Source organism: Accipiter gentilis, chromosome 15 (assembly GCF_929443795.1).
Source record: "Accipiter gentilis chromosome 15, bAccGen1.1, whole genome shotgun sequence".
NCBI lineage: Eukaryota > Metazoa > Chordata > Aves > Accipitriformes > Accipitridae > Astur > Astur gentilis.
The window spans coordinates 24,892,105-24,917,428 of NC_064894.1; the positions used below are offsets into that span (position 1 = coordinate 24,892,105).

At 43.4% G+C, this 25,324-nt stretch overlaps 1 protein-coding gene across 7 annotated transcripts in view; it reads left to right on the plus strand.

Moving 5' to 3' along the window:
- The window catches only part of FYN (FYN proto-oncogene, Src family tyrosine kinase), a 140,612-nt gene extending 116,158 nt beyond the window's left edge, over window positions 1–24,454 (plus strand). For all 7 annotated transcript variants that reach the window (XM_049817872.1, XM_049817877.1, XM_049817875.1 and 4 more), the window contains 5 exons: window positions 1,534–1,713; window positions 3,564–3,640; window positions 3,744–3,897; window positions 12,325–12,456; window positions 21,524–24,454. In XM_049817872.1, coding sequence (XP_049673829.1) covers window positions 1,534–1,713; window positions 3,564–3,640; window positions 3,744–3,897; window positions 12,325–12,456; window positions 21,524–21,732 — 752 coding nt within the window. In that variant the 3' untranslated portion in view covers window positions 21,733–24,454. The remainder of the gene's footprint in view (window positions 1–1,533; window positions 1,714–3,563; window positions 3,641–3,743; window positions 3,898–12,324; window positions 12,457–21,523) is intronic.
- Window positions 24,455–25,324: the final 870 nt, after the last annotated feature.

Consider the following 25,324-nt stretch of genomic DNA (forward strand, 5'->3'; position numbering starts at 1 on the left):
GGTGACAGCACCTGGCAGAAGAAAATCAAGGCATAGTGAAAACCAGACTTGCGCTGCACACTTTTGGCCAATATGTGCCTCAACCCCCCCTCAGACAACGTCGCCCTGTAAGTGAGGGACTGCGCAGGCAGCAGCTCCCCTGCCGCTCCTCCCTGGTTTTCGGCTAGGTGGGGTGGCAGCTGGGACGTGGCCACTTGCACAAGAACCGATCCAGCTCATTTTATGCTTTGTCAGGCTGCAAAAGCTCATGTTGAAGTTATTTTGGCTTAACCAGTTCCCAGGCAGCAGCTGAGCCCTGGTAACTGTTAAAGTGCTTTTAAGAAAGACAAACCAGGCTTATTTTACATGTTACCTTTTTTGATGACATTTTAATTTACAGAAACTAGATCTGAGTCTGAGTCTTCACGTACTTTGTAGGCCCTCTGCTATCCTCGTGCTTAAGTGCAGAGGAGTAATTTTTACCCAAAGTGATTAATTCCTGAAGTCATTTAGTATTGTTTTGCCTTATCACACAGCAGCTCCCTATCAACAGATCACAGGTCCCATTCAAAGCTATTTCAACCCTGGCTCCGGAGCAGGGTTCTGGCAAGTCTGGCCAAGGGACAACCAGAAGGCACTAGGAAAGTGATATTTCTGCCCATTTTAATTTTCCTTTCTTTCCCTTCCACAGTCCCCCATCCCCCAAAAACCCCTGTTAACATAGGTAGGTGTTTGGGTTTTTTTTTCTTTCCAGTCTTCCTTCTCCCCCTTGCAAATTCCCAAGTGAAGCCTCACCTCTTGTGGGATGCTCTGAGTCAGCCTTTCCCAGCTCTCTGCAGGCCCTTGTGCAGGCTTCCAGGTGTTACAGAAGGCTTGGTAGCTGATGGCTGAAAAATGATGAAACTTGTCCATTTCAGTGCTGACCACAAGTAAAGAACAAAGTGAAGTGGACAGGAACCACTTCATTTTCAATCACAGCTGCTAGGTTTCTGAGGTTGAGGAGGGGAAAGAAAAAGATGCATTTCAGTTTGGAAACACGCCCGTGTTTCTAAAATGAAATCAATTCAGAATTTGTTTCTTGGGAATTTTTCTTAGAATATTTTTTTTTCCTCTGACTCAGAACAAAAACAAAATGTTAAAATGTCCTGCAATTGGAAAGTTCTGCATTTAACCAGTTTTGTTATCCAAGTCTGTGACTGGAGCTGTGTTGTCTGTAGCAATTACTTGTTAGCAAGGGAATACATGAAGATGGGTTTCAGCAGTCCCACGTTTCTTACTCAGAGAAGGTTTCTGTGAATATCAGTGGAAGCATTGTCTGAGTAGGACAACGACGATTGTGCCCCAGTGCCAATGGGAGTATTATTTTTCAGTATAATAGACTAAAATATGAGGGAGGCGTGGGAGGAATATAATGATAAGGCAACATGGGAAACCACACTTTAAAAAAATTATTATATTAAGTGTCCTTGCTAGTTTATTCCTTGGTTACACTAGGCATCAGGCAGAAAAAGGAGCGAAAGAGGTTTAATCTAACTAGAGTATCTGTGCTTATAGGTACGTGGAACGGAAATACTAAAGTGGCTATCAAGACCCTGAAGCCTGGCACTATGTCTCCAGAATCCTTCTTAGAGGAAGCCCAAATCATGAAGAAGCTAAAACATGACAAATTGGTCCAACTTTATGCTGTGGTATCTGAAGAACCTATCTATATTGTCACGGAGTACATGAGCAAAGGTGAAGCCAGAGCTGCTGCCCTTGATAACAATGTTTTTTCTTTTTTTGACACTCCTTGGGGATATAAAGGGAGGTGCAGTGTGATGTATGAACAGTGTGTGAGGAAGGAGAGAGGGAACAAGAAGCTAAATTCATCTCTGGCTTCAGAAGAATTGTGGATTCAACTCTGAACTGGGCCCAAAACCTGAAATCCACTAGATGTACAAATAAAATTTGCACCAGGTGGGGGAGGGAGAAGTTGGGGCAGCCTAAGTGCTTCCAACTGCATCAGCATCTGAACTTTCCTTACAAGTGGAGATTTGCATTTTCTAGGTTTGAATGATATTACATGCTGCTTCCTAAGATCCTAGCTTTTCCTGGGGCCAGAGAGTTCATATGGCATCTTCTTTCAGTGTTCACTTGTCGGCCTAAGATTTCTGTTTCTTCTTTTAGCAATTCTGAGTTCTGTCACATGTACCTCACTCTCAGATCACAGCTTAATTTTCAGTTCACCCCATTTATCATTTTACTACATTATTTGCACATATGATTCTTTCCTTCCTCTTTCCGCTTCCCTTCCCCTTCTCTTTTTCTTTAAGCTACTTAACTGGTAACGATGTAGTAAAATGAGAAAAGGAAAACTTTTCACTCTGTCAGATCTCCAGCAGGGGTGCTGAGAGCAGAGCAAAAAATCTGCTTGTTTTGGAAAAGCAAATGAACCAAATAGGAAACATAAGTTCTCACAGGGAAGTTTCATTGTACATTGGAGGATACAGTCTGAAATTTTAAGTGCATATTTTCAGTCTATTTGGAGTTGATTTTTATTTTCCTGGCAGGTGCCTGCCCACCTCCCTTCTCAGAGGCATCCAAGCCCTGACTAACTCACACTTTAATCATATGTCCTGGTGACAAGCATGTGCTTTTTCCCCTTTAAAAAAAAGACTTCTCAAAGTCCTTCTGAAGTACGTGGCTTATTTTGGCTTACTATACTAGTTTTTACTGTAACATTTTACATCTTTGGATCTGAGCTTGAGGCTGACAATTTATCAAGGGAGAAACGCCTCATCATCTGTCTTTTCCCCTTATTTATTAAAACAATTCACTGACCTTATTTAAAGGAGACTGCCACACTTCTCTGTTTGAATACAAGATCGGGAAGGGAGCTATAGCATCCCAGGCTTTTTTTAAGTGCTACAGGAAACCTCCATGCTTTCAATTGCACAGGGGAGCTATGTCCTTATTGCTTTTGCTAAAATTGCTTTCATTTGATCTCTGCTTTGTCTTCTCTAGTTTTGCATAGTGGTCTTCTAAAATTAGTGGTTCATGCTACATTTAGTCATGGGTTACCTAGAGAAGAAGCACTACTAATTTCTAAGGAAAGTTAGCCTTTGTTAATGTTAGCCCCTTTGGGCTTACCAGGCTCCAGGCTGACCTTTCTTTTGGAGCAGGTTGAGCTGGGATCTGACTTTTTCCATAGTTTGTGTGGCTTGGAACCGAGCTGATGCTTTGCAGCTAGCTGAGGCCTTTAGAGAGCAGCAGGTATGTAGTTTCAGAGAGCACTGGGAAAGTTAAGAAAGATCCGCTTTCTCAGTAATTTTCTCAGGAAAATTTAAAACAATGTTGTTTCTTTTCCCTGCAACTCTCTTTGGACTAGCGACATATTCTTCTGCAAGCCAACCTTAAAGAAGAGTGAAACAAGTATAATAGGAGAATTTTAAGATCTTGGGGGGGGGGGGGGGGGAAGGGGTTAAAGGGTCCACTTGAACTTGAAACATCGCTGTCTTTAATATTGCACATATTGCTGCACCTCCATCCTGATGAATAGCCATTGTTTTCCTAATATCTCTATTGTGTCAACTTTGCATTTGCAGGGAGTTTGCTAGATTTCTTAAAAGATGGAGAAGGAAGAGCTTTGAAGTTACCGAATTTGGTGGACATGGCAGCCCAGGTCTGTCTTCAGAGTATTGAGCACTTAGGTGTATATGTTTTATAGCCTGTGTATGTCTGAGTTCATTTTAAAATGCACTGATTGTGTTTCATGCTTCTCGCAGGTGGCTGCAGGAATGGCGTACATTGAGCGAATGAATTACATACACAGAGATCTGCGGTCTGCAAACATTCTGGTGGGGAATGGCCTAATATGCAAGATTGCCGACTTCGGATTGGCAAGACTGATTGAAGACAATGAATATACAGCCAGACAAGGTAGATACAGCAGCAGGCGTAGCACTGAGTGTGATTCTTGTGGGAGGGAAAGAGTGGAACATGGATTTAAAAAGCTTGCTCTCATATGCTTTGGGGTTACTTTCAGTAAATCCTGAACTTATATTAACTCCTAACCCAGAACTTCACTGCTGAATGCATGTCCCAAAAAACCCAGCTTATTTAGTTGTCTTCCCTTTAAAAACTGATCAAAATGAAAGAAAAAAGGTGAGTGAGAGTGCAGGTGGGTGAAGTGACAGTAAAGACAATATCTGTATGGTGCCATAACAGAGAGGATACTTTACTTACCAGCCTTGAAAGCCTGAATGGGGTAATCCAAAAAAGCCTATGTAAGCTATTTCTTTCATAGTGTGCCTTCTAGTATTTACTAGCCGCTATCAACATTGCTGTGCTATTCTTACTTTCTTTATTTCAAACAGGTCAAAGAATTGTGTCTCTCTGCAATGGAGCTGTCTCTCTGAGCACTGTGTTTTCTTTGGGAACTTAAAAAGTTACTTTAATAGGAAAGCCATTTTCCAGTGCCACACAGAGTGCTGGGCACAGCTGACCACTGATACACTATAAAAATGTATCAAAGAGTATTGTAGGGTTTTTTAAAAAGCATGTGTGTGTTCAGACTGAGCCATGACACAGCCTCTTTGTAGTTAGTCATTCTTTACAAGTCATGCTTAGTTGTCAGATGTTGGTCCAAGTTTGCAGAGCTACAGTTTTGTTCTCTTTCTGTTGGCAGTACATTGGTAGTGCTTGCTCAATATCTGTCGGTAAATACCACTCCGTCCATTTCAGTGCCAAAGCCAGAGTGTCCCGTTAAACCCTGTTGTATGTCATCAGAAAGCACAGGTTGGTTAAGTACTTCATAACCTGCATTTACCCCTTCATGTTGTGAGTTTTTTCTCTTGACCAGAAGTCCCTATTTCAGCATGGATTTTGCCATTAATTCTTAGGAAAGAGCTAACGTCTTTCTGTAACTTTCAAGTGTTGACAGAAGGAGCTAGAGAGTTTCCAGCATGCCTTGTCTTGGCCTGGGAGCAGCAGCTCTCATGCCGTTCACACCCCTCTGAACTGCTGTCAGCAGTACCTAGTCGCAAGGACCACAGACTGCATCTACCATAAAAGTTGCCTGCTTCACATTCAGACAGTGAGGCCTGAATATCGGGGGGGGGGGGGGGGGGCTTGAAGAACCCGTGGTAGGTACTAAATGCACTATTCATTTCTGCCTGAGGGTGGGAATTGCTCCTTGCTAGAAAAAATAGCCTCGTGTCATTCTCTCCAGAGTAAGAAGAGTCTCCGCACGCTCTGGTAGACAGAAAGCTGCCTGCTTGCACTTCCCCTGTGTAAAATGAGAAGAGTTTTCCTTGAGCAAGGCAGCCAGATCTAGTCTGCAAAATGGCTTTGAAAAAGTGTCTTATATTATCTCTGTTTCTGTCTGGTTTACTGCCATGTCTTTTGTTCCCTTTGGAAACCACCCAACATATAGTTTGACATGACTAATTATTTGGTTTAATAGACAAGTATGTGACCTACTTCTGGCCAGATCACTTCAGGCTCCTGATCCCTAGGAAATCCTCTCATGACCTGTTTGCTTCCTGGTTTAAATCTCTCAGGATAGTTTTGTCCTCTTCACATGTTAGAAAGCCGTGAAAATCTGCCTGACTGGTGTTGAGGAGAAGATTAGACTTTTAAAGACAATAAAAATTATTGGATTTGGGGGGGAGAACTGAGCTGAGAAAAGCATAATGCTGGGACTGGCAGGGAGAGGGAGCGTAGTCGTCGGTATCTCTTGCCCTTCTTCCACGGCAGAAATCGCTTGCATTGTGGGACAAGTAGCTGGGAAGGGAGTAGTTTGGCTTTTAACCTGCATCACTGATGATCTGGAGATCTGAATCATGTTTGCCTGGCTTCATCTCATGGTGCAAGTATAGAGAAGTCACCCATCCTTCCCATACTTAAGGGCAATGGACAATACTTCCTTCCCCTGACCTCAGGGTCAGGCTTAAGCCCTTCAGAGCTACAGAATTCCTTAAAAGAGAGACCCAAAGAGCTGAAATCACAGGTATCTTGTAGAAAGGTTTTCCTACTTTCACTAGTGGTTTTTTGACCCTTTCATAAGTGGTAGCTTGTTCTAGGGAGGGGTGCATTTTTGACCAAGCAGCGCACTCTAAATTTACATTTCATTGCAATTAACCTGGCTTCTAAGCCAGCTGGGCAGCCAGGCTGAGCCTAGGACCTTTAATTTATTGAGGAAGAAACATGGTGTCTGATGCGCCACTGGCATTTTTCTTCAAGTGGGATTCAGTCCTGGTTTGTTTAGTTAGACTTCAGTTTGAGCATTGCTTGGTGGAGACCACAGTATCAGAAGGAAATGGTTGCCTCTGCTTGTTTCCCATGACCTATTACTTCAGCCTCCAAGGGGATGCATCTGGGGACTGCTCTGTTTATCTAGCTGACTACTGCTTCAGTGGGAATTTTGACACGGGAGGAGAGCCTGGCCAGCAGAGGGGAGGGGGATGAGGAGCGCTCCAGACTGGCAGCTCCTGTGGGAGAAAGGAAATGTTTTGCCTTAGAAAATCTGAAGATTAAAGCCTCTGGTCACTCTCTCCTCAGCAGTCATCCTTCTCTTGGCTTAAGCATGTTAGTACAGAGCTCACTGTCAGCGTGGGGAAGAGGTGGTTTTCTCCAGCCTCTCTTGATCTGCTACTCCCTTCCCCCACTGTCACTTTTGTCTCCGATTAAATATTTTGAAAGGAAACAGATGGGGATGCTTTGAGCCCCAGCGGGCTAGAGTGCAGGATTCCTGAACCTGTATGGGTATTACTCAGCCTGGTGGTAATGTTTTACTGACCGGTTTATTTTCTTTTTGGTTTGAACAAAGGAGGCCTGACTGCTTCTGATTTATGAGAGGTAAATAAAAAGCGGTTCGTTGTCTGCACTGCCATTTCTCAGCAATCTTCAGGAAGGAAAGAGATGGTCATGCCACTAATGATTTAAAGTGTGTGACTAGCAGTTATACACTGCCATTAAATAATACAAAAAAAAGTTCTTGGCTTGTAATGAGCATTTGGCTCCTCTTGCTTTTAAAGGAAGTGAGTAATCAAAGGGGAAAAACATGCCTGTTAAAGTGACGCCCATTTTAAAGGCTACATTGGTGGACTGTATTGCAGCCTGCACCATTGGCGCTTCCTTCTTTTGGCTGTTGCTGTTGCAACATCTTCCCCCCTCCACCCCAACAGTGTCAGGCATTCAGTCTTGTTTCCTTCCATCGGTGGTGATGCTTGTGTCAGTCCTGTAAGGCAAGACTTAAAACTCCTGGTATCCTAGAGGACACAGAGAAACTTCCCATCACCTCCAACACAGGATTTCCCATGCAGTTCTGCTACCCTTACACTGATCCAGTTCACAGCTATGCAGAGTTTTGGCCAAGCACATGGCATTTTTGTGGAGAGTGCCGAGTGCTCCACAGAGTTGCTGGGGAAGAGTTGTTACTATTCTAAGCAGTAGCAGCTGATACAAATTTAAAATTGCCTTAATAAAAAAAAAAAAAAGAGCAGAGTTATTTTCCAGGCCGTGTTTCTACTGCATACACTGGCAGCACTTGCAGCAGTGCTGCTCCAAGCACACATGAAACAATAAGGATCTTTCTGATGCCTTCCAGACAAGTCAGAGCTATTTTGGGAGCTCTAGTACGTGTTTGTAAACTCTCAGATCATTTTTGCCTCCTCAACACTTAGAAATATCTCCTTCCTGCCCCGCTTAAAAACAAGTGATGCTTCTTATTTTGATTTCCTAGAAATGAGTGGGGATTTTTTCCCTCTTCCAGGCTCTCCCCAGTCCTTTTGTAGAGACTTGGCTCCCAGCTCACCAGCTAATCTCTCTTGTTCGCGACCGACTCTACTGTGGGCTGTAACATCCAGGGCTTTGTTCTTGCTCTTTACCTGCCCTTCCCTCAGCCAGCCGTGGAGTGGACGGGAGGAAGGACTCTTGCTTCTCAACAGCCACCCCCAGGGTCCCGCAGGGGGATCACCAATACGCTCCTACAGAGATGCCATCTGTTCTGCGAGGAGGAGCTCAGCCAGGTCAAGAGGAAGGGCGAGGGGAAGGGGGGGTACAGGCAGAGGGTGAGAGGGGTGTTTAGACCCACGGTTCCGCCCCTCGTCCCCCACTTCCCGGGGAGAGGTCAGCTTGCAAAGCCTGCTTCTGATCACTGATGTTTCGCCAGGCTTGTAGTTTCATGTTCGTTCTCACAGCACAAAAAATGTAATTGCACAGTCCCTCCCACACGGCACTCATCATCGCCTACCAGGGCTGACTCGTTTCCTGTTACTTGCTTGCTTCAGCACTTCGTTTTTACCTTTTGCGGCTTTCCCTTTCCAGCCCCAAGAGCAATTCAGTGCTGCAGTACGTTCTCCGGTCGCTAACCCAAGAGTTCCCCTGGTTTGGGGGTCTTAGACCTTGGGGTGCTGCATTGGGTTCGGTTTTAAGGTACGAGAGGTAGCAGCTTTGTAGCATTTCTGGAAACAGGATCATTATAAAGCTGGCAGTGGCTCCGGGGCATGAATTTCAGAGGTTTCTGCTTCGTCGAGATTTAGATCTGAAAAAAACAAAGCTCTGAGGGATTTTCACTCCCCTCAGAAGAAACCATGCTGAGAGTTGTACGTTAAGGTCACTCAATTATCCCAGCCCCCTCTGCTCCTTCTCATCACGTGTCCTGCTTATAGCCGACGAAGAATTAAAGCAGGGCCAGGATTGATTTTTCCCACAGAAATCCTCCTGGGAGATAACCTGTGTGAATGCCTGGGCAGAGGGCCCAAGAACAGGGCCGAGCCTCGCAAAAATCCTCAGAGGTAGGAGGCAGGACCGGCTGCCCTAACAGTAAATTGTATGAGCAGCTTTGGCTTGATGTGGTTGCGAGCAGCGCAGAAACCCAAAAAAGGCTTTCCCCAGGCTGAAATGTTTCAAAAAAGGGACAGAGATAAAAGCTGCAGATTAGTACCTTGCTTTGGGACAAAGACAGGCTATCCTGACCTAATGAATGTGGTGCGCGGTTGGTTTGTACGCATGGAGTTACTGCCCTGCTAGTTGGTAATAAAAAGGGTTCCAGCAAAAAAAAAGATAAGTCCCCCCCCACACTGATGTAAAATCTGCCTTCAAAGTAGGAGATAGGCTGCCTTGTTAGCTGGGGTAATTTGGTTTATCAGATTTATTAACATGCTTGTCAGTAATACGCATTTTATCAGATGATCTGGTGCTGTAATTTGTTTGCAGCACAAAGTCAGCTTGTTTAATAAGCTGCTGAGGCCTGAGCGGGAGGCGGGGAGTTATTCCGTGTGTTGGGAAGAGAGTAAGCGTGGAGACTGTGTGTCGGTCAGGAGCATGCACAGCGTCTGGCTGTGCTGCGAATATTTTGTGTAGCAGTAGCAATCGGGAGGCTTCGGAGCAGTGCTCAACACATCTGGGGGGTTTTGTGCTGTCACAGAAGTGCACTACTGCCTGTGTTTCCAGTGCCAGACGTTCGATGGGAGGCAGCACCTTGGGGGGATCCCTGCTAGACACACACACACACACACACACAGCCCATTCACACAAGCTGCGTGTGATGTCTTTGTGTTACGGCAGTGCATGCGTTCTCTTTGTGTTACGGCAGTGCATGCGTTGTACCTGCAGCTGTGCAGGTGGCCAGCCTGGTACAACCTCACTGGTCTCTGCTCTCCCCTTAATGATGGCTCTGCCATACCGGGTTGCAGGCTCTCTTGGACCATCTAGCCTCCAGCATGCGTTGCAGGGCCAGAAAACCAAGAGGCAGGGTTTTGCTAGCGACCTCTCTGCCAACGTTGCCTTTGCCTCCTCCCCATCCACCACTTCAAACCAAAGTTCAGGAAATACTGCACAAAACGCAGAACGTGATTTTTGTATTAGTTGTTTTAGCCAGAGAACCACCCACAGCAGAGGCAACATAGAAACGTAATGAGTAGCTATCCTGTCATCAGAAAATCCACGGCGCAGACTATTTGTCTTCTCCAGCAGTGCTCTTCACAGTCCAATGGGGTTTGTATTACTCTAGGTCTCAGGAAAAGGGATGTGCTGGAATTGTCTCCCCTTCTCACCTACCTACCTTGCTTCTCATCTTCCCACGGTCCCTTGGCACACCACATACTCACCTCCCAGTGCCACACCAGCAGTAGATGAGGAAGGCAAAAGTACCGGGGGAGTTGGCCACAAAGGAGTCTGAAGAGATTTCTTTCCTCCAAAGATGAGTTGTATGGGGTTGCTACCTTTGGATCTGAGTACGAAGCATAAGGGAATTAGACCAGGTTTGGCTCAGCTTCTCAGAAAAACACAGCTGATTAAAGAGAAAAATAAAATTTGTTGAATAAAATGTGTCTACCACACGAACGAGCAAACCCTCACGCTTGGCTATCTCACACGCCACCAGTCAACGTCCAAGCCTTCAGGCTGCTGGCCAGCGTGGAGCTACTCATTCAGCTGGCATGGTGTGTGCGTGCACTCTCTCAGCCGCATGTATGAGAAAGCAGAGGGACATTAGCCCTCATATTCATGGCATGCCTGCATAAGCCCATCTAAAGCCCTGCACTGTAGGCCTAGGGAACCAGACCACCAGATATGTGCAGCTTGCGGTTTTTCTGGGGATCAGCAAGGGATGTATAGCCCCAGGATCCGCTGTTGGCTGGGAGAGCCGTTGGCCAACCCCACATGGCTGCTGGCACTGCTGAAGCAGGGTCAGCTTCCAGAACAGAGGCTCAGGTGACGGCAGGCTGCTGCTGCAAAGATCTCGGACATCACGGCCAAGGCGGTTTTTAATAGAAGATGAAGTTCTGTAAATTTTGAGTCTCGTAAACTAAGATCGGTCCCGTGAAGAAGCATAAGTTAGGGAGATTGAGGCCAAAGCCGAGCACCCAAATTTTAGCTCCTTCCTGCATATCAACTAATGAAAATACAAAAGAGACAGACTTTTCTGAAAGTGAATAGGCAACCAAAAATCCTCCAGCACCTGTGCAAATCTAACCACTGATGTGTTGATGCTTAACTCGACTTCAGTTCCCGACTTCAGGCATTAGGGATTTGAAACTTTTTCTTGCGTCTTTTAATTTAGCAGGACTTACTTGAGCAACTACACTTTTCCCTAGAAAAATATATTTGTTTCTGACTAGTATTCTCTCTTAGGATCACTTACTTGTAGAGCAGGAAAAATTTTAGCACACCTGATGTTTTACTAAGTAAGGAGATGAGAATTACCATGTTTACTTTGTACTCTGAGTCAAGTCAGATTGTGGCATGTAGCAGAAGATACTGGGCTTCAAGCACTGGATGTGATGGCAGAACAGCCCCGGCAGGGAGCTGTAAACAGTGCCGTAACTTCACTCCCTAAGAGTGATTTGTCCACGTTGTTACACTTTCTACACTCCTCCTGAAAGCTAAGGGAACTTTTATGAGAGGACAGTGAGAAGTCAAAGTCAGTCTGTTTCCAAATTCAAGAGTGTTTGTCACTAGGGATCAGCAATAAGCAATGAAACTCTTGCCTGTGTGTTAACACAAGGCACCAGGGAAAAGTCTGCATATTTTTTCATACATACTATGAGTTAATTATTACCACAAGACTTTTCTTTAAAGTCATACTGAAAATATTTTCCCTAAGAAAACAGTAAATGATTGGAAAAGCAAATAAATCAGTGTTTAAAGGCTTGTTATCTTACCATCCTTACCACAACTGGCTCCTGCAAGCTCTGATGATGGATGAGCATATTAGAACTGCACGTATTTAAGGCACTACAGGCTTTTCAGTGCCAGGAGCTTAAAGTACACTGTCAAGTTATAAATCACAGGCCAAAGTTCTGCCTTGACATCATTGTACTCCAAGCAACTCGAATGGCAGTATTATTTTTAAGTCCTTGCGTGTTTCTAATGAAATATTAGGTTTGTTTTTAATTTACGTTTTTACCATGTTTGTTTTGCATTTTGCTCAGCTTGAGCAGGGAAACTGGGAGGTACACTTCCAATAAATCTCACTTCTATTCATATGTGCTAACTGTGTTTGACTTGCAAATATCACAGGGAAATGTTAATTTAAAACATTTTAGGAGAAAGAATTTCTATTATATTGGGCTTATTGGTTTTTAAAACTTTTTTTTTTTTTAATAAAAAACTTCAAACCTGGATTAAAATGTCTTAGCCTTCTCTTGGGATGTGGGACAAAGCCATGCCTTCCCTGCTAAGTCTTTACTTCTGCCCTACATGTTCCACCCACCTGTCCTCTCTGACTGTACTCCATGGAGCTGTTTGTTAAAACTTCCCTGCAGTTCTGTCCACCTGCATGTGTTGCAAAACACAACAGTCACCTGTGAACTAGTACTTTGACTCTGTCTCTATTCTGATTAAGACTTATTCTTTCATTAGGTGCAAAGTTTCCCATTAAATGGACTGCGCCAGAAGCAGCATTGTATGGAAGGTTCACAATAAAGTCAGATGTGTGGTCTTTTGGGATCCTACTGACAGAGCTGGTAACGAAAGGGAGAGTGCCATACCCAGGTAAGAAAACAGTCTGAGCCCTGCTTCACATGGGGAAAGGAGTGGGAATGAGCCATATGATTAAATTGGAATGTTTATTTATTTTCACTGGGCTCAAAGGAGGATGGTTATCATGCTTGTGTATGCTTGAAAATGGTCGTGATTCTAAAGGCTGCTCTGTGATGGTCATGATAAAAATGACAAGAGGACAGAAAATACAACATATTAATTTCTAATTTTTTAATTGTTCTCAATCCAATTAATATACTTTCTAGCCAAATAATGAAAGCAATGTTAAATTACTATACTGTGGAGCAAATAGCTCTCCATAGTATTGCGTTCACTTTAAGATACCAACAGTTGAAATCCCAGAGTAGCGTTACTCCATTTATTCTGTCACTCTGGTTCTCTGCAAGGTTTGATAACTGCCTGAATGTCTGCTATTACCAAATCTCTTTTTCATAAACTCTTAAATTTCAATCCTTGCTTTCGAGATGAATGGAAAGGAAAGAAAATAATTCCGTTATGTGCAGGCCAGAGCTCATGGCAGGGTCACAGCGGGGCCAGATTCTCTGCATGGGGGAACTGGAGGCCCCATGGCTCTTTGTTGAAACCCTGCCAAGTATCCGATGGATTAAGATTTGTAGGAGGGGTGATTGGATCTGCCTATGCAGAAAGAGCTTTTCATTCTATTGCCCCCCCTGAAGATTGTAGGCATTCAGGTGAAGAGGAAGGGGGTGAGGTGAAAGCAGTGCATTGCATGGAAAAGAATTTAATCGCTCCATTTTCTGATCAGCACAGATACTAACAACAGGGCATCTAGCTGCATCTTTATTCTTTTTATAAAAAAACATTCTCTAAATACTCACTAGTATGGCTGTCTGCACTGCAGCTGATTTAATGGAAAGTGCCCTAAAGCAGTTTCAATTTTCCAATCTGTGCCGCGATCAAGCAGTCAGATCCATACATCAAATTGCACAGGAGAAGCATCAAGGTGGAGTTCAGTTTATGCTGTGGTACGCCACGCCACTTCAGAAGGCTGAACTCAGCTAAACTAAGCTCCCAGAGTTTTACCAAGGATTTCAACTTTGCTAGTACCTAGCAGCCAGTAGCTGATATTTGGGAAGAAAATACAGGGACTGGAGGGCTTCTTGTGATCAGCAGTGAATTTTGGCATGATTAACAGGGAGCAGCTTAGCGAAGCTGCGACTGTGACAACAGAATGAGGTAGCAGAAAGCAAGATGTCCTGTTTCTGGGGGATGGATGAGTCCCTCCGCCCAGCACCTCCCCATGCGGTTAAAGAAAAGCGGGTGTTGCCACCACACGGAGTGGCTGTGTCAGTAGCCGGCACAAAGGTCTTCTTGCCATGAGGGTTACTGGTAATGGTGTGGGAGAGCTGTGATTTCCGTGAGTTTACAGAGGGTTAAATGCAGACGTGGCATGGTGTGCAAAGGTCGAAGACAGAAAGAAGATGTGTAAGGCTTAGCTGATTGGTGTTGCTACCAGAGGGTGGACATGGCTCCTCGCTGGGCTGCAGGAAGAGGAAATTCCTAGTCACTACCAGCAGAGTGGGTGTGCAGGGGCTTTGCCAGCCAGGGCAGAGTTAAGGTGAATTTTCTTCCCTGAGCTCCACAGTGGTGGGGCAGAGGTGCTTCATGACTAGCCTTCTCTCTTATCATGTGCATGAGCACACACACACACACGCAGAGGAAAAATACTATTCTGGGCAAAAGTGACCATCTAAGCCGTGTGTTAACTCACAAGTTTGTAACTGACAACAGTGTTGGCCATGGCAGCAGCAGATGTCTGCACTTCCCAAGTGTTCCTTTCCCTCCCTGAAGGAGAAGGAGGCCACTGGGTGTGCGTTTAAGTGCTTGCAATATATAACTTCTTGTAGGACCCATGACAGATATCTCAGGCATGGTCTGTGTCCTGAAAATGTGGACAGTTTTATTACGTGGCGGTTTGAGCATATCAAAGACAACTAGCGGCGTCTCTCCTCTTTCAGCGCTGTCCTCCCCCTTCATCCCTCACTACATAAAGCCCTCACACGCTGAAAGTCCTTCTGGCTCTCTCTCCCCCACCGGCGCTAGGAAGACATCAAGTAGCTGGAAGCAACTTTTTGTGCGTTACGTATCACAGAGTCAGCAGTTTTCTGGATGGTCACGCGCTGCCGGGGTCATGCACTGCCTGAGCTGTACACTGCGGCCCTTCCTCCCCACCGGCACTGCCGCCCTGCTCGGTCACCATCACCACCCTCTCTCTCAGTTTTGCCTAAGGGCAGCCTCTATTTTGAATTTGAATTGCCAAAGTCTTTAGAGATTTCAGTTCGGTCTCATCCCCCAGGCCCTAACTGGGAAAGCTTTGACAGGCTGAGGCAACAGTGGAGGGGAACCGGGGCCTTCTCAGATGGATCTGTCTTTGCACATGGGTAGAAAAGAGGGCTCGGACTTCCCAAGGTGACAAAGACCTCCTGAGCTCCTCAGAAAAGACTATTTTCCCCTGACATAGAAAGAATCATCCATCTCCTGCTTCATGCTGGGGAGAGGAAGGACCTCCCGCAAGGGTAAATGAATTCAAGTCCCTGTCTGGGGCAGGGCATGGGGTTCAGATGCACCCACAGGGCTTTTCCTGCCATCACGGCATGGCTTGTGCCAGGAGGAAAAGATGGAGTTCAACCACCCTGAGAGGCAAGAGTCAGGCCTCCTCATCCAAGTAGACAACTTATAGGTGAGAGAATGCAGTTTGTAGGCACTGCCGACCACTTTGGCACCCAAGGCATGTGGATTTGCAAGCTCTGGAAAGGGTTAGCCTGGAAACAAAGAGGGTCATGGAGCTGTCACTCTGCTGTAATACCCAGTTTCTGAAATAGTTGTGGTCGTGTTGTCCTGATGTTCCTGCTTACAGCTTGTAGCAGGCCGGGGGGAGCTGGGAGAGGCCCTCAGACAAAAGAGATTGCTCTCTTGCTTGACAAGATCTTAGTGCCTGGAGAGGTTATTTATAGCACAAGCCCCAGTCCTGTGGCCGTAACCATGCCTGCAGGGCGCTGTACCTCATGCCTTGGGGAACCAGGCATTGTTTTAAGCTTGCATAGAAGGAGGGAGAAGCACAAGGAGGAGGACAGGAGAAGGCAGGCACTATATACGAGAGGAACAGACTGTGTAGAACAGGATTTGGCATTTATTGTCCCTCAGATTTCAACCAGTTCCTGTCCTGATGCCCCATTTTGGAAGAGAGGCTGGAGCAGTGGTGGGACATGTGAGCAGTAAAAATTTTGCTGACGGAGATGAAGATCAGGCTAGAGTTCATAATCAAGCCTTGCCCCAGACCCTATAGCTCCCACAAGCAAGACTGACTTTTTGACAGGTGTCCTCATCTTCATCCTTCAACCAGGCCTGCTTCCCTGTCAATGGATGTAATGGACCGCTATGGTAACTAATTTATTAGTGCATTTCCCAGCCTTCCCTAATGCTCTCTCTTTCTTTTCACAAGGCAGCAGATTAAAATAAGCAACTTTCACAGTCTTTCTGGGCATTGAGTTTCTATTTCCACTACTACAGTGGGGAAATAAAAACTAGATATGGGCAGAAGAGGAGCCAAGTTTAAAAAATAGTCTGCTTAGTCAGCCTTTTTCAGTGTCTGTACCTTTCTCCTTTCACAGATTCCCCTTGGATCTTAGTTTTGTTTTGTGGTGGTTTTTTTTTAATGGAGTTTAAGAGTAGGAGGCTGCATTTCCCTAGCAGCAGTCAGAGAATTTGGGGATTTTTAACATATTGCCTTTTGGATAGGCAAAAATTTCAGCTGCACTAAACAAGCACCTCTGAACTTGCCCCTTCTTTCTGCTGCACTTGTCACATCAAGAGCATTTACATTTTATGTCTAGCATGACAGCCACCATGATGCTGTCCGCACTGTTGCCTCCAGCCAGGCAAGTCTTTGAGTTTGAGCTCCAGGCAGCTCTGCAGTCCCTGGGGAGCTGTTCAGACTTCTCATCCCTGGGGGAAGCTGGGCCACAAGTGCCAGAAAGCGCATGGTACGCTGCCCGAGCCTGGGGCCGAGTACACATCAGTGAGCCGGCATGTGTGTGTGTGTACCGGCATCATGGATGGTAGATACGGAGTTGAGAGAGATGCGTTCTCAGCGCATAGCACAGATAAACTCGGGTGGGTTTCTCTGTAAGCAGGAATGCTCCACTCACAAATGCTGTAGCTCAAAGTTGCATCTCTTATACCAAGCAAATAATAACTTATTTTAAAAAAACAAAACAAAAACTAACCAAAAAAAACCCAACTCCCCCAAAAAACAGATATTGATAGCCTAGCTTTGTGGGTGTTTTGAGGATGAGGAGTTGTTGGGGATTTTCAGGCCTTAATTTCTCAATGAAGTGGCATGACTTCCAGATTTTTAAAACTTATTACTACTTTTGCACAGAAATAACTAGGTTCATATTGCACTTAGTAAGAACAGCATTACGCTTCAAATTGTCTTCCTTTAGGAGCAGTTTTCCTGTTCCCATCAGTGCACTATCGTGCCTGCGTATGGAATAATCTCCCTGCCTAAGTCCCATACCCCATCCCTGTGCCCTCACCTCTGGCTTTTCTTTGGGGCTGTCCATGGACATTAGAAATTCTGCTTCTAGATCAAACTGAACAAAACCCCCAAATCAACCTGTCTCCTTTGTACCTCTCTCTTCTGAGAGCATGCTCTGAGTGCCAACATGATCCAGCCCCTCTGGAGGACTACACAGTTTTGCCTTCTCAACTGTACTAGAGAAGGGCCAACATGTCCACGTCTGAGGAACCTTTGAACATGAGCAGAAGCACAGATCTGGATTCTTAGAGAATCTGAAATACAGCATTTCTGGGGATGGACAGCAGCTGAGCTGTTGTTTTAAGAGTCCTACTTTAAGCATTTGTGTCTGTATTAGTTTGATCTTTGGTCTGAAAGCATGCAGTAGGTCTTGAAGGAGCGTAATTCTCAGTCCAACAGAAGAAAACAAGAATAAAGTGGCTTAATACCATCACTGTCCTCACTGGACTTCACATTGCCCAAAGTAATCTGTATAGCATATTAGCTTTGGATGTGAGGATGCTGCCTAGTTACAGTAATGTTTCCTGTCTTCTGGAAGAGCAGCATTGCCCAGATCTGTGCTATTTGTACATCTGCTGTGCTCCATCTAAACAAGCTCCTCAGAGCACTCCAAAGCATTTTCCAGTGCTTTCTTTAGCCACAACTGGAAACTTTACATCCTCTTTTATGTCACAGTAACTCTTACTACTGCAGCTTTTCTAGGAAAAGTCAAGCAGAATGGCGTTGCTGTCCCCAGTCCATATGGGCAGTAGATTTTTTTTATTGTACTGAGCATTAAGGTGGCCATATCCTGTGGCAACCTAAGATTATTGGAAGTTTCACTAATAAAGCTGGATGGTGGGAGGTTATTTCATTTTCAGCCTTCTCAGGGAATAAAAAGCTAATGGAAAAGCCATCTTTTGGAAATTGGATGTTTCCTTCTTGGTCCAAATGCTAATTCTAGAAACATCATGAGCACAAATTGATTTTCAAGGAGGTGAAATAGTCTACAGAAGAATATTGCTGAGTATTTTATTCCACAGATTTAAGGAATTTAGGATAAACTTTTAAGGGGTCTAGAAGCATACTGCAGACAGAATTTCATTTATTATTTACTAAAAGAGTTGAAACTCTCGGGTATTCATTAGGAGAGAGGAGATGTACAGACTGCTCAAATATTCTCTCTGTGGTGTTAGAAGTGCAGATACAACAGGCTCCTGCTATCAAAAGAGAAACACTAAAGCTTGTAGGATAAGATAAGCGAACCTAGATAATAGGTTTGTAAACATAAATAGGCCTTTTAAGAGGTAAAAAGTATATCTGAAACTCTGCTATTTTTATGTCTGACTAATAATCCATTTGATTTTGAAAAAAATGTATTTGAAACTCCTTTTTTAAATCAGCAGCACACGTCAAAACTGACAGAATATCTTTGGCAAATCCTAGGTGCTGCAGCCCTTGCTGGATGTATGAATTCCAGTAAGGAACATGAGGATTACTTGGTTTAGTTTCATACCTGTTTTTTACTGGGAGGGAGGGGAAAGGAGAAAGGAAAAGAAGAGCATTTTCCTGGATTATACCATGATGAGAAAACCTGGCTTGGCTGACTTTCCAGGGACAAAAAATGACTATGATTTCAGTCAGCAGTGTCTCTTTTATGTTCCTTTTTCTGTCTTTTTTTAAAAAAAAAGGGGAAGTGAAGAGCTGTTTATGTTTTTCCTCCCCCCTCTCTCTCCTCAGGGTTTTTCTTCCAGCTTACAGTTCGTTATCAAGTTTCAGAGTGTGCTTTGCAGCACTGAGTAATGCACTGGATAAAAATACCAAACATTTGATATCTTAGACTAACAAATCAGTTGGGAAGGAGCTTTTCTGCTGCTGTTGCTTCCACCCGTGTTGTACTTAAAGGGGTACAGCCAAAATAAAAACAAAGAATGCAAGGTTGGGGGGGGGTGTTTAGGTATATGCAATAGAGGAGTTGCTGGTAACACTTGTTTTCATAGCCTTTCATATGTAAGGGGAGCAAAGCATGGCAGAAGTTCTTACCCCAAAATGTGAGGTAATTCAGCTGATTCAAAGACAAGGATATAAAAAAAGGGTGCAGATTTTGTTCAAAACACAGATTAAAAAAACTAATACTAAGAACACAACGTGAGCAAAATGCCCATTTTTTTTCTTGTAGCATCTTGAAAACAGCAAGGCCAGAATGTTTGGGTTGGTGATGACTAACAGAGCACTAGTGTTGTTTTATAATGTAATAAAAAAGTAAAATATGTTTGAAAATGTTGTTGTTGGGTAATGAGGAACACCCAAACGTTTGTTCAGTTGTGAGCCTGTGTGAACTAACATCATCAGTCTGGAGTCAGTAATACAGGAGAACCTTAACTCTGTGCAGAATCTGATGTCTGCAGAGGACCATTATTACTCTATTTTCATCACTTTGTGGATCCCTAACCACAGGCCACTTTAGGTGCCATACAAGGTGTTTGCTCCTACTTATAAACATCTAACACCAAAAATACAGTGGATGAATGCAGGTGATAAATCAAACACAAGAAACCAGTGCTAAAGTGTTGGTCTGCAGGTTAGGAAATACTGTAAATCAGTAATCTGACTTCTCTTTTTGCTATTACCACTGCTAAAGGGAAGAGTAAGGAGAGGTTTGTAGGAGGATGAGGCAGTTTTTCTGGGGAGGTTCCTCCATGCGCATCAGGCAGCATAAGGTACAGCACATCAGTGCTTGTTTGGAAATCGAAGGTGCTGCAGTAAGCTAACCAGAACTGTGAATCGACCAGGACATGGCCAAATGAGAGCCTAAATGCTAGTGGGGCAGCCTGTGAGAGGCTTTGAAAGTGAAGACAAGCAGCTTGTATTTTACATAGTAAGCAACAAGGAGCAAGCGGCAAGACCGTGCAAGGGGTGGTTACAGTAACAGGCTGGGAAAATGATCCTTACAGAGACACTGCAAATGGCTATCAGCAGGAGGAAATTACCCTGCCGAGATAAGAGGAAAAGGTGTTTTGTAATCCTAACATGAGATGAGAATCTACATGTGGATGGTCAGGAAAGGCTGTATTTTGCAGATCCTTCTTTCAAAACATCTTTAAGAATTAAACACAGGACATGAGGATACAGAGTAAAGACCAAATACAAGGATACATCTAAGTTACCAGCCTAAATGCTGTGCAGTGTAAGGTTATTATTCCCACTAGTCAAAGTGTAGAGTAGACAAATGAATCTGTATTGAAGAAGGTGGTTGAACTATTTCTCACAAATAAGTTTACCAAAAATATGAGGTAGAGACCCATAAGGGTCCTGAAGGTGGGACAAGAAAATTCTTCAAGAGGACACCCTGAAGGAACAGAGTGGAGGAGACCCAGGGAAGGATGGTGTCATGGAAGCCAGGAGGAGGAGAAGCTAACAGAAGGAGCACCATCAAGGGCTTATTTCTAGATTTGCTCATGGAGGAACATAATTGTCCCTACTGGTTCTCCTGCAGAGCTGCTTGGCAGGACTCACCAAGTCAGAGGAGTGAAGCCTGCAGGTAGTTTTCAGCAGAGGACTGGGACACAGCTTGCCAAGTGGCCAGCCACAAAGCTTGCAGTCAGTGTGCACACTTTCTCTGAAATATTTCTGCATGCCTGTGGTGCCAGTCTTACCTTTGGTACTGTTAAAAAGCCAAAGGAGTTACTGGAAGAGATACTTAAACTAAAGTTGAAGTAGACTGCAATTAATGTATGGTGAAAAGCACTTCAGCAGAGGAATCAAAGGCTGAAGGGGTTGCATAGTAAAAACAAGGTATTGAAGGGCCTGGCTTGCCTCTTGGAGACAAGCATGATGGTAGTATAACTTTTCGCCTTTTTTTGAGAGAGAGCTATGGTTCTGCAGTGGAGCTGTTTTGCTTGACATTTGGCTTGTCTTCTGAGCAGCTTGGTTCTGTTCTGGGTTGGGATTGAATAGTGGAATCTGGTAGAAACAATACTAACCAGCACAGATGGGGGGAGAACAGATCAGCAGCAGCAGTAGGCTTCTGAACCGATGTTGAAGGTAACGCTGCTGGACTTCCCCGGTAGCCCAAAGTAGCAGTTTGTCTTGAATTCTCTGCAGCATGACCTCACAGAGCACTTCAAGAAAGGACCATGCTCAGTGTGAGCGTTTCAACAACTAATCTTAATTTCTAGAATTTTGAATAGTATTTGTTGTAGTGCATTTACCCTCCTTAACCACTAAACATAATATATTTCACAGCTACTGTTGTTGGAGGGGGAAAGCGCCAAATCCTGCCCATTGTAAGCCAAGAGGGAGCAGTGTTTTACTCATCACTGGGTCCTAAAAGCCTCTACTGAGAAAGAAAATAAGCCAGGTTACCTTGCAGTAGATGAAGAGCTGAAACAGGACATTGGGGTGGTTTTGTTTTGCTTGTCTGAGCCTGATCAAGAACACCATATGTATTGTAGATATAGTTATACTCGGGTTAATTTTCCTGTAATTTAACAGAGTGGATTTGTCTGCCCTTTACAGGCATGAATAACCGTGAAGTCTTGGAGCAAGTAGAACGTGGTTATCGGATGCCATGTCCTCAGGACTGTCCCATCTCCTTGCACGAGCTTATGATCCACTGCTGGAAAAAAGACCCAGAGGAGCGTCCAACTTTCGAATATTTGCAGGGTTTCCTTGAAGACTACTTCACTGCAACAGAACCCCAGTACCAGCCTGGTGACAACCTGTAAATCCCTGGTCTCCAGACACTGTCATGAATTACCAGGTGTTCCTCAGCCCTGCCCCACCTGCCCTTCAGCTTACAACTCCGTGATCGGCTTCTCCAGAGTGCAGCATCTCCCAGCACCGCCGTGCACAGGAGGGGCTGAAGCTGGGAACTTCCGCAGCCCTCGCCTATGACCACTTGTCCTAATAATCTGAATGTCCTGGATGAAAAGGAGAAAAACACTTGTTTTTTCTTAATCAAAGACTCCAAAACTGCATTGTATTGATGTTATGTAAACTGCAAAACCTCTGTTCATTGTAAATAGTAACTCAGTGCCAATAACTGATCCTAGTGCTTTCCTTTTTTTAAAACGCAAAACCTATGTGATTTTAACTAGTCTTCTCCTGATTCAACTAAAAGTATTATTTTCCAGAAGTGGCCTCTTTGTCTAAAACATTTTTTTTCATGTTTTAACAAAAAAATAAAAAAATCAGGACAGGTGTTTGGTTTTTTGCTTTTTTATATATAAAATATATATAATATATATACATACCTGTACATACAGTATATGGGTGCTATTGCAGAGGAAACTCATTTGGAATTGAATGAATCCTACTGCAGCAGTACCCAGAAAGCGATAATTTTACTGCAGACATGAAAACACTGGTAGGATTCTGAAAACCAGTGATCTAATTTTTGGCTTTTGCCAAGCATGATTTTTTTAAATTGGATTGCACTTTTTGTTTATGATTATGTACCTGTAGATGGTTGTAACTTTGCTCTTTCAGGAATCATGTGCTGTATTTACAGTAATGTTTCCAATGTTTGACAAGTGTGTGATGATTTGTTCTTGAAACTAAAATGAACATATTTAAAGCAAGAAAACTACACCATCACCGTTTGAACTGGAAAATTGAAACTGCAAGGACTTCTTGTATCAAAACATGTATACTGAAATGTTTCAAAAAGATTTATTAAACAGTGTAACCACATTCAGATGGTCTTAAAATCATAGCATTTTAGCCATGTCCACCTGCTAAACTGTTGGTCATGCAACTAGGATTTTTCTGTTTTATGTGTAACATTTTTCCATTGTAAAATAAGTGTGTTAAATGTCCTGTACTGCTAATGAAATTACTTTCTCTATGTCTGCAAGTTCTCCAGTGGAATTACTATGCACTTCTTTACATTTCATGGGGGATGCACAGAACAAAGTGTTACCTTTTCAGTTGTCTGTACCAGCCTTGAATTACTTACGTTTAACCAAAAAAAAAAAAAAAAATTCCTTTCTATTTCTATTGAGTTTTTAATACTGAGTTGCAAATTTTAAAGTCTTAATTACATTTTGTTATGGTTTATTTGCAAGTTTACATTTTAAAACTGTTTAACTTTCTTAATTTAGTAATTAAAAAAAAAGAGCATTTTACATTTGGATAGTTGTTCTTTTGTTTAAACTGTGGAGATAATGGTGAAGATGAGATAAAAACTTTTCAAGAAGGGGTGTCATGCCATTTGGGGCATCATATTTCATAGGATTATGCAGATCAGTTACCTATAGGACATCATTTTGCAAATTATGAAGTCAATATGTTTTTAAACAGCTGGAGTTCAACTGTAAGGAAGATGGTTGAATGCATAGCTAGTCTCTCATTTCTCTGTTCTACAAGTGTTTTATTCTTTAGTAGTTCTGTTGCATTTAACGTGAATACTTTTACATTTACAGGTGTTGTAGGAAAAGATTTTCTATGCCTTGTATTGCTGTTATTGCTTTAAAATATTGCAGCCAAGTAAGACTTCCTGACAGTTGAAACTTTTTTTTTAATTATTTAATACTTAGATTGTGAATTCATATTCCGAATATTCACACATTTTCTAAAGAGAACCTTTTTCCATTCCTGAAAACTAATCCAATAATGAATTGAGATTCAGAGAACAAATTGTCATCATTTTAATATTTTCTATACAAAACATTGACTGAAAATCCTCTTGCAAAGGAGACTTCCACACTTAGCCTTTCTCAAATTGTGAATTTATATGGCAATGTTGCTTGTTACCAGATTTCCATGATAAATGGGTTAACGTTTTACATGTAGAGTCTATAAGTAATGTTATGTACATGATATATTCTATGTTGCTGTACCTGTAGCTGTGGAGTACTGAAGAGGCCATAATTCTTGTTGGACTTTTACCTTCCTCTTAGTACTTACAAAGCAAGTGGTGGTCCTCTTTTTTCCCACAGCTACCCCCCTGCCTTAAAACGTCATCCACTGAACTGAGGACTCGGTAGTAACTCAGCAGGCTGGCGAAGCCAAAACGTCACGTACTCAGCCCAGTGCTCGGTGGCAAAGCATGGCCATTCTGCCAAATTCCTTAGCAGCCTTTGCTATGCCACAAACTTTTAAGCGCAGTTTCCATCTGTAATGCGGGATGAGCCTAAAACATTAGTTTTGCCTATGTTTCTCGTTGGAAGTAAGACTCAGATGGGGCATTGTTGGGGTTTTATGGCCTTTATTTCTGATTCTTGGGTTTGCTGTTTCTTGTATCGCATTCGGTCTACGAGTACCATGTTGGTCTCTGCTGCATCTCTGCCTGCAGCTGGCTTGTGTGCAGACTGATGCCACTGTTGAGTGGCAAATCCAGACCATTTCTCATCGGTAGCTCTTCTGCTTCTTTTTCTTAATGTTGGGAGTTTTGTTGTTTGGGTTTTTTAATCTCTCAAATAAAAACGTTAGCAAAAATTTAAACAAGGTTGTTAGCATTTTTGCTATAAATTAATGAAAAACTTTTCCTAAGCACTGTGTATACACCACAAATAGCAGTGTGGTGACTGTAAAAGTAGAATTATGAGATTGAGAATCTCCTGTTCCCTCCAATATTTTTTTTAATGTAAGGCTAAATAAATCCTATCCAGATAAAAACAATTGGCCAAATGCTCTCCCCACCGGCCCACCTGACTCCCAACTGATCCATGGTGTGGCGGAGAAGTTCCAAAAAAGGTGACCTACCAGCAGCTAAAAGGACTCCGTGGGGTGAACCAGGCATCTCTAGGCCAAGCTTAATCCAATACCAGTCCCAGGAAAAATGACAGGTGGAAATGCAACACTGCCATGAAAGGGGCAGTTAGTACAATTAATGCCTGTTAACATATTTCCGTGGGAAGGAAATTACGTGAGACTTGGTGGGTCTTTGAAAAGGTCCAAAGTTTGACAAAGGCACTAACATGATGTTATTTGGCTTCTGCAAACAGTGCCCGCCTTAGTTGTATGTGACGGTCTGGGTTTGATTTAATTACCACTGTAGAAAAGCAAAGTAAATACAAAATAGAGAAGTGATTAACTGCTAAAATTACAAGAGTAATCACAAATGGAAAATCTGTCCCCAGTGTTGAGTGTTTCTTCTGAAGCCTCTTGACTGGAAAGGACTACCTGCAGACCGAGAAGGCAGATTGCTAAATGTATTTGACCTTGCCACATAACTTCAAGGTGAGTGGGAAGCTGCTCAAATTTATTTTAATATGCACCATCCTTTTCTCAAATGCTGCAATAAAAAATGCAGTACACTAATGAATGCTACCACATTGTACCCAAGGGGCTTAAGGGCCTCACATGAGGCTGAGC